The 13,109-nt window shown below is 37.1% G+C and overlaps 1 protein-coding gene across 11 annotated transcripts in view; it reads left to right on the top strand.

Moving 5' to 3' along the window:
- The window catches only part of EVI5 (ecotropic viral integration site 5), a 211,714-nt gene that overhangs the window by 63,080 nt on the left and 135,525 nt on the right, over nucleotides 1–13,109 (top strand). For all 11 annotated transcript variants that reach the window (XM_045847085.1, XM_045847078.1, XM_045847076.1 and 8 more), the window contains 4 exons: nucleotides 951–1,076; nucleotides 3,875–4,018; nucleotides 4,999–5,088; nucleotides 5,202–5,299. In XM_045847085.1, the coding sequence (XP_045703041.1) occupies nucleotides 951–1,076; nucleotides 3,875–4,018; nucleotides 4,999–5,088; nucleotides 5,202–5,299 (458 nt within the window). The remainder of the gene's footprint in view (nucleotides 1–950; nucleotides 1,077–3,874; nucleotides 4,019–4,998; nucleotides 5,089–5,201; nucleotides 5,300–13,109) is intronic.

The following is a 13,109-nucleotide window of genomic DNA, read 5'->3' on the forward strand; positions in this document are numbered from 1 at the left end:
ATCTCACTTGTGGGAAAAGTCCAAGTCCTTACAGTGGCCTTCAGAGCGCTGTGTAATTTAGCTCCCTGTTATTGCTTCTGCATAACCTAACTACCACCTGTAATGTTGCTCCTAATTTAGTAGTCCTCTGTTTGCTGTTCCTTGAGCATGCCAATATATATTTTTTAAATTTTATTTTAATCATTGTTTAAGTACAGTTTTCTGTCTTTTGCTCCCATTCCAGCCCACCCACCCATCCCTTCCCACCTCCCTCTCATTTCCAGAGGGGAGAGGGGAGGGAAATTCAGGGGAGAATGGGAAGGGTTTACAGGAACAAATATAAAGGACATATGGACAAAAACTAGAGGGGGGTGGAAATGGGAGCCAATCTTGATTCCAGTTCAGGGCCTTTGTATTATTCTCCCAGAACGGGTCCTCAGTTGTTCCCTTACTTTCTTCAGTATTTTGCTCAAATGTTATCAAGGGACTTTCCCTGACCTACCTACATAAATAGCATTTCTTCAGCATTCCCTGTTAGCCTACTTTGTTTTATTTTCATAGTGTTCATCACCACCTGACATATATTAATTGATTTCTTTTCATGTATTGTCTACTTCCCTCCACTAGAAAGTACAAACTCCTTGAAGGCAGGGATTTGTGTTTATTTTGTTCACAGTATGGACTCAGAGAGAGAGAAGTATCTGGCTCTAAGTGAATATTTGTTGGTTGAATTAATGAATTAGGCAAGTAAGACAACCAGTCTCAGAGATTGTTAGATTTGTTTAACTTTTTATTCTCTGTGATAAAATGGGCGATTAAAACCTGATTTCTAGTCTGCTACTCTTAAGATTGTATCATATGGCCACTCAAAAACAGTGTTTATAGTTGGATGGGTACTTAGTTTAAATATACTTTAGTTATTTGTATATCACAGAACATTAACCTATTTCGCTTTTTTTCTCCTAATATAGATGCCAGAAGAAGAAGCGTTCTGTGTATTTGTTAAATTAATGCAAGATTATAGACTTCGTGAACTTTTTAAACCAAGTATGGCAGAATTGGGCCTTTGTATGTACCAGTTTGAATGCATGATACAGGTAAAAGTATAGTGTTTTTTAAAAAAAAGGCATATTGCCTTTGTTTGTGGCATCATCGTGGTTTGAGTGACAGCTAAGCAAATTTAATTTTAAAAGCATTACAGCAATTGAAAAAAATTAGTGTTTTGATCACACAATCATTTGTTGGTTGATTAACACACAATTTAGACCTACTTTCCATTTAGGCACTGTCTGCAGATATCTGCATTATCACAGTCTGGAACTTGACTGCAATTTTTGTATTCAAACCTTAAGCACATAGGCTAAATGTATCATAACCCCTTTGCCTAAATGCATGAGTTTTCTTATTATGCCCTATTATAGCCTAATGTTATATAGTCTATGCTGTCTTACAGGAGCCCATGACATTATGATGTCAGTTCATTTCCTTTGAGATTGCCTCTTCTGTCTCTTTCCTCTGCCTTCCTCTTTTTATCTTATGTTTTGGTTTTGGGAGCTAGTAATTTTTTTTAATCCTTACCAGAGGACATGCTTATTGATTTTAAAGAGAGGGGAAGGGAGGGAGAGAAGCATTGATGTGAGAGAGAAATATTGATTGGTTGGCTCTTTAAGCACCCCGACTGGGAGCCGAACCCACAACTTAGACATGGGCCCTGACTGGGAATCAAACCTGTGACTTTTTGGTTTACAGGAAGATACTCCAACCAATTGAATCACACTAGCCAGGGCACTACTGCCATTTTTTTTTTTTTGAGATTTTGTTTATTTACTTTTAGAGAGAGGGGAAGGGAAGGACAGAAACATCAGTGTATGGTTGCCTCTCTCATGCACCCCAACTGGGGATCTGGCCGGCAGCCCAGACATGTATCCTGACTGGGAATCGAACCAGTGACCTTTTGGTGCACAGGCTGACACTCAATCCACTGAGCTATACCAGTCAGGGCTGGTAATCTTTTTAAAAAAATAATGTTTCCATTCTTTTATGCTGCAAGTTGAAGACTCAGTCTAGTGTGACTGCATGAGGGTAAAGAGAAGAGGAATGAAAATTAAGTGAAAAATACTTTTGAAATATTTTACCTTTCTGGATTTAATTTTTGTATTTTACATATAAAAATAAGTTTACTATATTGTCTTTAAAATAATAGCATGACCTCGGACAAGGATTTGATCTCTAAAATATATAAAGAACTCATGACTCCACTCCAGGAAGACAAAAAACCCAATTAAAAAATGGGCAAAAGACTTGAACAGACACTTCTCCAAGGAGGACATACAGAGGGCCCAGAGACATATGAAAATGAGACATGCTCAGCATCACTAGCCATCAGAGACATGCAAATTAAAACCACAATGACTACTACCTCACACTGGTCAGAATGACCATCATAAACAAATCAACAAACAAATGTTGGAGGGGATGTGGAGAAAAGGTAACCCTAGTGCACTGTTGGTGGGATTGCAGACTGGTGCAGCTACTGTGGAAAACACTATGGAATTTCCTCCTTTTTGGATCTGCTTTTTGACCCAGTAATTCCACTGCTAGGATTATATCCTAAGAACCCTGAAACACCAGTCCAAAAGAACCTATGCACCCCAATGTTCATAGCAGCACAATTTACAATAGCCAAGTGCTGGAAGCAACCTAGGTGCCCATCAGTAAATGGATGGATCAAAAAACTATGGTACATTTACACGATGGAATTCTATGCAGCAGAAAGAAAGAAGGAGCTCCTACCCTTTGTGACAGCATGGATGGAACTGGAAAGCACTATGCTAAGTGAAATAAGCCAGGCGGTAAGGGACAAATACTATGTGATCTCATCTTTAACTGGAACCTACTCAACAGAAGAAAAAAAGCAAACAAAATATGACCACAGACATTGAAATTAAGAACAATCTAACAGTAGCCAGAAGGGAGGTGGGAGGGGACAGTGGGGAGAAGGGTTTTCAGGAACTACTATAAAGGACACATGGACAAAACTAAGGGGGAGGGTGGAAACGAGGGAGGTGGGATTGGCTGGGGTGGGGAGGAGTGGTGGGGAGAAAATGCAGACAACTGTAATTGAACAACAATAAAGTAATTAAAAAAAAGTAATAGCATATATACCTTCATTTACTTAAATGTCAATTAGATAAGCAGAATTTAAGAATACAGGTTATTGATTGAGCTGGCATGATCACTGTTTTTATGAGTCTCCTTTTCTTTGGCAGCCTTACCCACAGGAATTTTTAAAATTCCCCGTCTTTTCTATGTGTGGTGGGAGGAAGGGATACGCAAAATGTTCTTAAATTTTAAAGACAGATAAAGTAGGTCTTGAGATGATCCTTAAATTGTTTTTTTTAAATAGTAAGCTTATTTTTATCAGCCCTTAAATGCTCTTTGTTTATTTTCAGTTAATGTGTGATTTATATTTTGAATTGCTAGAGTGGCAGAAGCATCTGTATTTTGGGTGAAAGGCAGGAAGATAAGGTGACCAATGGTAGATAGCCCCTGAAAGTATTTCAAAATAACATTTCTTTCCTTTTTTTAAAAAAGTTTGAAACATTATAGTTTGTAGAAAATATCAGATACACATCTACCCACCAATAAGGCTAGACAAATATAAAAATTTTACTTACTTTAATTTTTCTTTTTGTTAATAAATCAAATGTTACAGATACAGCCAAAGCCCTAACTGTACATTCTTTTCCCTTTCTTCCCAGGTAGTAACCACCACTGTCCCAGTCATATCATTTTCTATATCTTAATGTTTCCATATGATGCCCTATCTTATCTTTTGTTGGGTATAGGCTAATCAATTTTACTGTGTTTTGACTAATTCTTTTCTTCTCTTTAGGAACATCTTCCAGAGCTCTTTATACATTTTCAGTCTCAGAGTTTTCACACCTCAATGTATGCATCATCCTGGTTTCTGACTATCTTTCTTACAACTTTTCCACTACCAATTGCAACAAGGATATTTGATATCTTTATGTCTGAGGTAAGCTAATGGGCAGACTGAGCAAGGAATCATTGAGTTAATTAGAGCCGGGCTGTGAGGAGAACAATAAAGGAGATCCATATATCCCATGCTAAACTGTTTACATGGATGATCTCATTTAAACCTGTAACAACCCTGTTAGGTACTGTTCATTTCCCCATTTGATAGATGATGAAGCCAAAACTTAGAGAAATATTAGGTACCTAGCTTGTCTATGGACAAACACATAAGTCAGTATAGTAAACAGGATTCAGATCTAGGCAGTCAAAATCTGGAGAAACCTCGGTGTCACTTCCTGACTGATTTAGTGAGTATCAGTGAGAGAAAAAATTTGCCCTACAGTTAATATGTTGCAGTGCCTCTGGTATCCAAAGACAGAAATAATGAATCTAATTAAATTTCTTCTATTCTAGGAACACATTTTAGGTAGTTTGTTTAATTGTCATTGGCATGTAGTAGTGATCCTTTGTCTTCTGTATCTTGAATGGGAAGGTAGGAAGGTAAGAATAGGTGATCAGTGGTAGGTAGCACTTGAAAGGATTATTGTTGATTACATCTTAATCAAACCCAATATTAATTGTAATTAATTATATCTTGTAAAGATTAATTTGTATTATCTAGCTATTATCTAGCTAAATTAGTTTAGTGTGGAGCCAGCAAACTGTGATTTGTGTACTGGCTTGTATTGCCAAATCTGTCCTTCCACTTGTTTTTTAAATAAATTTTTCTTGAAACAAAGCCATGCCCATTTGTTGATATGTTGTCTCTGTCTGGCTTTGGGCCACAATGGCAGAGTTGAGTATTTGTGACAGTGACCATATGGCCCACAAAACCTAAAATATTTATTATTCAGCTGTATGGAAATGTTTGCTAAGCTCTAGTTTAGATCCCTAATGTTTACCTTATTATACTTTTGAATAATTAGTTTTTGTTGATGGAAGAGTAAGAGAAATTTGGCTTTATATACTTTGTTTCTTCAGGGTTTAGAAATAGTGTTTCGAGTGGGATTAGCACTTCTTCAAATGAATCAGGCAGAACTGATGCAACTGGACATGGAAGGGATGTTGCAGGTAAGTCAGTTCTGATTTCTTGAATGCCTTTAGATTTTGCTATTAATTAGTTAGTAATAATTAATAGCAAAGGCTTTACATAGCTCTTATGTTTTTTTCTTATTGTTTCTTAGCACTTTCAGAAGGTCATCCCACATCAGTTTGATGGAGGTCCAGACAAATTAATCCAGGCAGCTTACCAAGTCAAGTATAACTCAAAAAAAATGAAAAAGTAAGTATTTTATATCTTGGTTTTTAGTTATAGGGATTTACTGAAGCATCTAAGAAATTAAATAAGAGTGGCAAAACATTCTACTGATAAGTGTATTTTTCCTCCTCAGTTTATATAAAAGTAGTGTTTTATTTGTTAGTTAAACCCCCCGCTCCCTTTCCTGCGCATGTTGTTCCTTGCTCTCCCTCTAGGTAGCATGTCCTCTCCTTTCCCATGCCCTCCTACTTTCCCCTAGGTGATACCTTTGCTTTTCCCTCTTCTAAGCTCCAAGGGCCCTTCTTTTACTTCTGTAACTTGTTTCCTGAGCCTACATAGCCCAGCTGCTTCACTTTACTGCCTCTGAACTTTCTGAATAAACTTTCTCTTATAATTTGAAACAATTAAAAAAATTCCCTCTTCTCATTTCATATGGATTAACATTAGAAACCCAGTAAGTATATATGTGTGAGTATGCTATCATTTTAAAAACCACTTTTATGGTGTGGTCCAATTCACTGACATTCTTTTCCTCTCAGTTGACTCCAGATTATCACTTAATAAGAGGTTCCCAACCTCCCTGCCCCTGTCCATGGACACCGCTGGAAATGCTGCCTGAGTTCCACCTCCTGTCTCTACCCCACCTCCCCCTGACCCCTGGTCCATGGAAACATTTTCTTTCACAAAACTGGTCCTTGGTGCCAAAAAGGTTGGGGACCACTGAGTTAATTCAAGATTATCACAACCAGGAAGAAAGGCATAAAGTGTGAATTATGAACTGATATTTTTATTTATTGTATATCACTTAAACAAATCTTAGCCTGGAGTCATAGCTAGCATTTCTTACACTAGTTTCTATAATTACAAAATGGTTTAAAGTGATAGTGGTACTATATGCTGACAGTTCTCAGTATCTTTGCTGCTGCAACATGAAATTACATTAACACATAGGACATAGTCCTATAGATCTTCCTACTTCAGAAAATATATTACGATGCGAGTTGAGAATTATGTTATTAAAATTAGTTGCAAAAGCAAGTCAATTTATGAGCTTCACTGGTGTATTCTACCAAACATTTAAAGGAGAACTACTATGAGTTCTCAAAGTTTTACAAAAAGTGGAAGAGGAGAGAATACTTCCTAACTTATTCTATGACACTGGCCAGCATGACCCAGGTACCAAGGCTGGGTAAAGACAGTACAGGAAAACTAAAAGATCAATATACCCTCTAAACACCGATGCAAAAATACTCAACAAAATACTAGCAAACCAAATTCAGCAGCATGTTAAAAGGCTTATACACCACAACCAAATAGGATTTATTCCATCCCTGGAATGCTAGGATAGTTCAGCATATGAAAATTGATCAGTGCAGTACACTACATTAACTTTGTGAAGGAGAAAAAAACTGCATGATCATTTTAATTGATGCAGCACAAGTATTTGACAAAATTCAGTACTCTTTCATAATAAAAAACACTAAGCAAACTAGGATTATGATGAGCTATCTCAACCTAATAAAATCCATGTATGAAAAAAAACACAGCTAATATCACACTGAATGGTAAAAGACTAAGAGTATTTCCTCTAAGATCAGGAACAAGGCAAGGATGCTCCATTTTGCCACTTCTGTTCAAAATAGTACTAGAAGTTCTAGCTAGGTCAGTTAGGCAAGGAAAAGAAATAAAGGCATCCAAATTAGAAAGTAAAATTATGTTTTGTTTTTTAAAGATTTGGTTACTTATTTATAAACATGTTATTTATTTTTAGAGAGGGGGAAGGGAGGGAGGAAGAGAGGGAGAGAGAGATATCAATACATGGAGAGGTACATCGATCAGTTGCCTCTCACACACCCCCAACTGTGGGCCTGGCCTACAACCCAGGCATGTGCCCTGACTGGGAATTGAACCAGCGACCCTTTAGTTCTCAGGCTGGCAATCAACCCACCTAGCCACACCAGCCAGGGCTGCAATCAAAAGACATAGAGTGGCTGAATGGATGAGAAAACAAGACCCTTATATATGCTGTCTACAAGAGACTCACTTCAGATTAAAGACATGTACACACTGAAAGTAAAGAAATAGAAAAAAATATTCCATGAAAATGGAAACCAAAAAAAGCCACGTTAGCAATATGTATGCCAGACAAAATAGATTTTAAGACAAAGGCTATAACAAGAGACAAAGAAGGATTTAGCAATTCCACTTGTGGGTATTTATTTGAGGAAACCCTGGACACTGGTTTGGGGAGATGTGTTCATCCATATACATTGCAGTGTTTGCGGTAGCAAGATATGGAGGCAGCTTTGGTGTCCCTAGATGGATGAATGGATGGAGAAGAGGTGGTGCATTATATACAATGGAATATTACTCAACCATAAAGAAGAATGCAATCTTGCCATCTGTGATGGCATGGTTGGACTTAGAAGGTATTATGGTGAGTGAGGTAAGTCAGATAAAGAAGGAGAAATACAGTGTGATTTCTCTCAAATGTGGAATCTGAAAGGCAAGATGGGCGAACAGATAGAACAGGCAAACTCATAGATGCAGAGAACATGTTGATGGTTTCTAGGTGAGAGGGGTTTGGGGGATGAGTGAAAAAGAGGAAGGAATTAGAAGGTATGAATTGGTAGTTACAGAATACTCATGGGAATGTAGGATACAGCATAAGGAATATAGTCAGTAATGTAATAACCATGTATGGTATCAGATGGGTACTAGATTTATGAGGGCGATCATCTCATAAGTTATATAAATGTCTAGTATGTTTATACCTAAAACTAATATAATATGTGTCAACTATAATTGAAAAATAAAGTTATTTTAAAAAATAACATCAAAGCTGGAGGACTCATACTTACTTCAAACTTACTACAAAACTACAGTAATCAAAACATTGTGGTGCTAGAATAGTATGTCTATATAATAGTATGACATATAGACAAATGGAGTGGGACAGAGAGCCCAGACATAAGCCCTCACATATATGGTCATGCATATATTCACATGCAAAAGAATGAAGTTGGGCCTTTACCTAACACCATATGCAAAATTTAAGTCAAAATGGATGAAAGATATAGATGTAGCAATTTGAACTGTAGAACTCATAGTTGAAAACACAGGGCAAAGGCTTCATTATGTTGGATTTGACATGATTTCTTAGGTATGACACCAAAGGCACAGGCAACAGAAGAAAAAATAGGCAAATTGGATTTCATGAATTTTTAAAATTTTGTGCAACCTAAGACACTTTCAAGAGTAAAAAGTCAACCCAGAAGATGGAAGAAAATATTTACAAATCGTATTTGATTAAAGATCAATATCTAGAATATATAGAGAACTCCTAAAACTCAACAACAAAAAACAAACAGTGGATTTAAAAAACGGGCAAAGGGCTTGAATAGACATTTCTTCAAAGAAGATATACAAATGACCAATGAAATAAGTATATAAAAAGATGCTCAACATGAATGATCATTGTGAAAATGTAAATTAAAACTGCAGTGAGATACACCCCCACACCTGTACGATGGCTTCTATCACAAAACGAGGAAATAACAGGTGTCGCTGAGGACGTGGAAAAATACGAACCCTTGTGCACTGTTGCTGGGAATGAAACATGGTAAAGCTGCTCTGGAAACATGGCAGTTCCTCAAATATTAACAGTAGCATTACCATATAATCCAGTGATTCCACTTCTGAGTATGTACTCCAAAAAATGAAATAAGTTTCAAAAAGATATTTTGTACACCCATATTCATAACAGCAGCATTCATATTAGCTAAAACATGGAGGCAACTATGTGTCCATTGCTGGATAAATGGAAATGCAAAATGTGGTGTATAAATACAGTGGAATTCATTGTATTTACAGCAAATGCAAGACAATTCAGCCTTAAAAGGGAAGGAAATTCTGACATAGGTATAATATGGATGAACCTTGTGGACATTATGCTGGAAGCGATATGCCAGTTACAACAGGATAAATTCTATGTGATTCCACTTACATGAGCTACTTACTGTTGTAATCATAGAGACAGCATAATATAGTTGTTGTCAGGAAAGGGGAAAATGGGGTGTTACTACATCATGGGTAGAGGTTCAGTTTTGTAGCATGAAAAGTGGTATGGATATGCTGGTGGTGATGGCTGTACACCATTATGAATGTACTTAATACTATTGAACTGTACACTCAAAAATAAGATGATAAATTTTATGTTTTACATATTTACCCCAATAAAAGTTACTATAAGCTAAATGAGATTTTATATATATATAGTGTATAATAGGTTTTTACTTTTGAGGGAGAATTTAAGTTTTAAAAGCAGCTTTAAGTATTTGGGGCCTGGTCTTGTTAATATTTAGAATCATTAAACTTGATATTAACATTTTTGGTCAAGAGCAAGATATAAAAATACCTTGTTGGGACTAATTTTTGTATGTCCTGTAAATTTTTAAATGATAATTTTAAACTTAGAGTTGTAAAAATAGTATATCTCATTTGTCACCTTTTTTTTTTTAAAGATTTTATCCATTTTATTTATTTATTTTTTTTTAGAGAGGGAAGGGAGGGAGATAGAGAAAGAGAGAAACATCAATGTGCGGTTGCTGGGGGTCATGGCCTGCAACCCAGGCATGTACCCTGACTGGGAATCGAACCTGTGACACTTTGGTTTGCAGCCCGCGCTCAATCCACTGAGCTACGCCAGCCAGGGATCTTTTTTTAATATATTTTATTGATTATGCTATTACAGTTGTCCCCAAAAGCTAGCTGAGAGCTGAGCAAGCAGCGTTGCTCCTTCTCCATCCCCTCCCCCACATGCAGCACTGTATGTGTGTCATTTCTTATTACCCTGCATGCAGTGACAGTGCTTCAGTCTTGTCTTTTGTGACCTTGATACTTCTGAAACAAGATGATTAGTTATTTTGTAGAATGTCTTTAAATTTGGGTGTGTTTGATGATTTCTGCTGATTATGTTGAGGATCTGCATTCCTGGAAAGGATACTGCTGAAGTGAGGTACTGTTTTCAGTGCATCCTATGTTATGTGATTACTGGTGATGTTAGCCTTGGTCACTTGGCTCAGATGTTGTCTGCTAGGATTCTGTACCATAAATTTACTATTTTTCCCTTTGTAATTGCTAAATATTTGGGAAGAGATACTTTGAGACTATGCTTAAATTTTTATTCACTAATTGTAGAATCCATTGATTTTTCTTGCCCTTGGCAGTTACTATTGTGAAGTTTTAATGGAGGTTTTTATTTTTTTAATTATTTATTGATGAGAGAGACAAACACACACATTGATTTCTTGTTTCACTTATTTATGCATTCATTTGTTGCTTCTTGTATTTTTCCCAAACCCGCAACCTTGGCGTATCAGGATGATGCTCTAACCAACTGAGCTACCCAGATAGGGCTTTTTATATTTTCCTTATGTTTTCTATGTTTATTAATTGAAATTCTGCTAGGAATAGCTGTCTCTGTAGCCCCATTATAAATGTTAATAAATTTTAGTACAGTCACATGTCACATAACGATGTTTTTTGGTCGACAATGGGCAGAATATTCAAAGGTGGTCCCGTTAGATTATAATGGGGCTGAAAAATTCCAATCATATAGTGATGTTATAGCCAGGGTAATGTCATAGTGCAGTGTATCATCCATGTGTTTGTGTAAATAAACCTACTGTGCTGTCAGCCTTATAAAAGTACAGCACATACAATTGTGTATAGTTCATAATAATTGATAATGATAATTAATGACTGTGTTACTGGTTCATATATTTGGTTTATTATTCTTTTAATTATTATTTTAGAATATATGCTTACTACTAATTTTTTTGGAAAAGTTTGCCATAAAACAGCATGCCATGTCACACCTCATACACCTTTTTTTACTGTTTCTCTTGATTGCATCGTTTTCTTATGCTTGACTGAATCTTGTGTTTGTCCTTCATGGCTGTAAGGTTTGTTTGTTTTTTTTCTGAGAGTAGATTTATTAAAACTGGGTACAGTAGAACTGAGGAAGAGCTTAGGGTAGCAAAAGTAAGGGGAGAGCGCTGAAGCAGTGCTCTGCTTTGACTCCCTAGAAATGTTGTACGAAAGAAGTGAGAGAAGTGAGCCAAGATAGGGCTGCTTTTAGCTCACTGGAAGGTCAGAGAAAAAGGGGGCCTTGGAGACAGGTTCAAGGGATAAGCCCAGGATGAGCTGCTGCTGCCTGCTGTTCCCCTGGTTGTAAGTCTCATTTGGCCCCTTAGAGTTTAGGAGAAAGAAATTGAGAAGTTCATGTCCTAGCCCTAGCTGGTGTGGCTCAGTGGATTAAGTGCCAGCTCGAGAACCAAAGAGTTGCCGGTTTAATTCCCAGACTAGGGCACATGCTCAGGTTGCAGGCCATATCCCAGCTTAGGGGTATGTGAGAGGCATCCATGCATTGATGTTTTTCTCCCTCTCTTTTTCCCTCCCTTCTCCTCTCTAAAAACAAACAAATAAATAAAAATCTTAAAAAAAATTTCTTGCCCTAGAAAAGGAATGGGTGTGCTCCAGAGACAGCCTACATGGCTCCTGAGCTTTTGCACAATGACAGAATTGCCTAATGGGTCAGTGCACTTCTCAGAATGTATCTCTGTTGTTAAGCTTCTTCTTTTCTTTGAACTCTACAGATGTATTTTAATTTGAGGGGGATAGGATGGGTAGTTCTTTTGTCAGTTTAGGGCTGAGTAAAATCTGTGAAATTAGTTCTCTGTTGGTACCTTACTATTTTACTTTCTAAAGCAGCAATTTATTTGTTTATTTGTTAAAGTATATCTTACTGATTATGCTATTACAGTTCTCCCTTTTCCCCTCCCCTTTATTCCTCTCTGCCCTGCACCCCACCTCCCATCAGTACTCCCCCATCTTAGTTCATGTCCATGGATTGTACACATAAGTTCTTTGGCTTCTCCATTTCCTATACTGTTCTAAACCTCCCCCTGTCTATTTTGTACCTGCCTTTTAGGCTTCTTATTCCCTGTAACTTTCCTCCATTTTCTCTTTTCCCCCTTCCCGTTGAAAACCCTCTATGTGGTCTCCATTTCTGGGATTCTGTTCCTGTTCTAGTTGTTTGCTCAGTTTGTTTTTGTTTTAGGTTCAGTTATTGATAGTTATGAGTTTCTTGTCATTTTACTGTTCATATTTTTTATCATCTTTTTCTTGGATAAGTCCCTTTAACATTTAATATAATAAGGGCTTAGTGATGCTGAACTCCATGGACTTGACCTTAACTGGGAAGCACTTTATCTGCCCTTCCATTCTAAGTGATTGCTTTGCTGGATAGAGTAATCTTGGATGTAGGTCCTTGCCTTTCCTGACTTTGAATACTTCTTTCCAGCCCCTTTTTGCCTGCAGGGTTTCTTTTGAGAAGTCAGTATGGTATATGCTTCCTTTGGGTCCAGTTTCTTTGGGACTCTCTGAGCTTCCTGGAGTTCCTAGAAGTCTGTTTCCTTGGCCAGATTGGGAAAGTTCTTCATTATTTTTTCAAATAAGTATTCAATTTCTTGCTCTTCCTCTTCTCCTTCTGGCACCCCTATGATTCGGATGTTGGAGCATTTAAAGTTGTCCCAGAGATTCCTAAGCTTCTCCTCATTTTTTTTTTTTTGAATTCTTGTTTCTTCATTCTGTTTTGGTTGAATGTTTATTTCTTCCTTCTCTAAATTGTTGATTTGAGTCCCAGTTTCCTTCCCTTCACTGTTGGTTCCTGGTGTATTTTCCTTTATTTCACTTTTCTTAGCCTTCACCTTTTCCTCCATTTTGCGACCATACTCAACCATTTCTGTGAGCATCCTGATTACCATTGTTT

This window comes from Phyllostomus hastatus, unplaced genomic scaffold, assembly GCF_019186645.2.
Source record: "Phyllostomus hastatus isolate PE091 unplaced genomic scaffold, TTU_PhHast_1.1 phas_contig_524, whole genome shotgun sequence".
Lineage (NCBI taxonomy): Eukaryota > Metazoa > Chordata > Mammalia > Chiroptera > Phyllostomidae > Phyllostomus > Phyllostomus hastatus.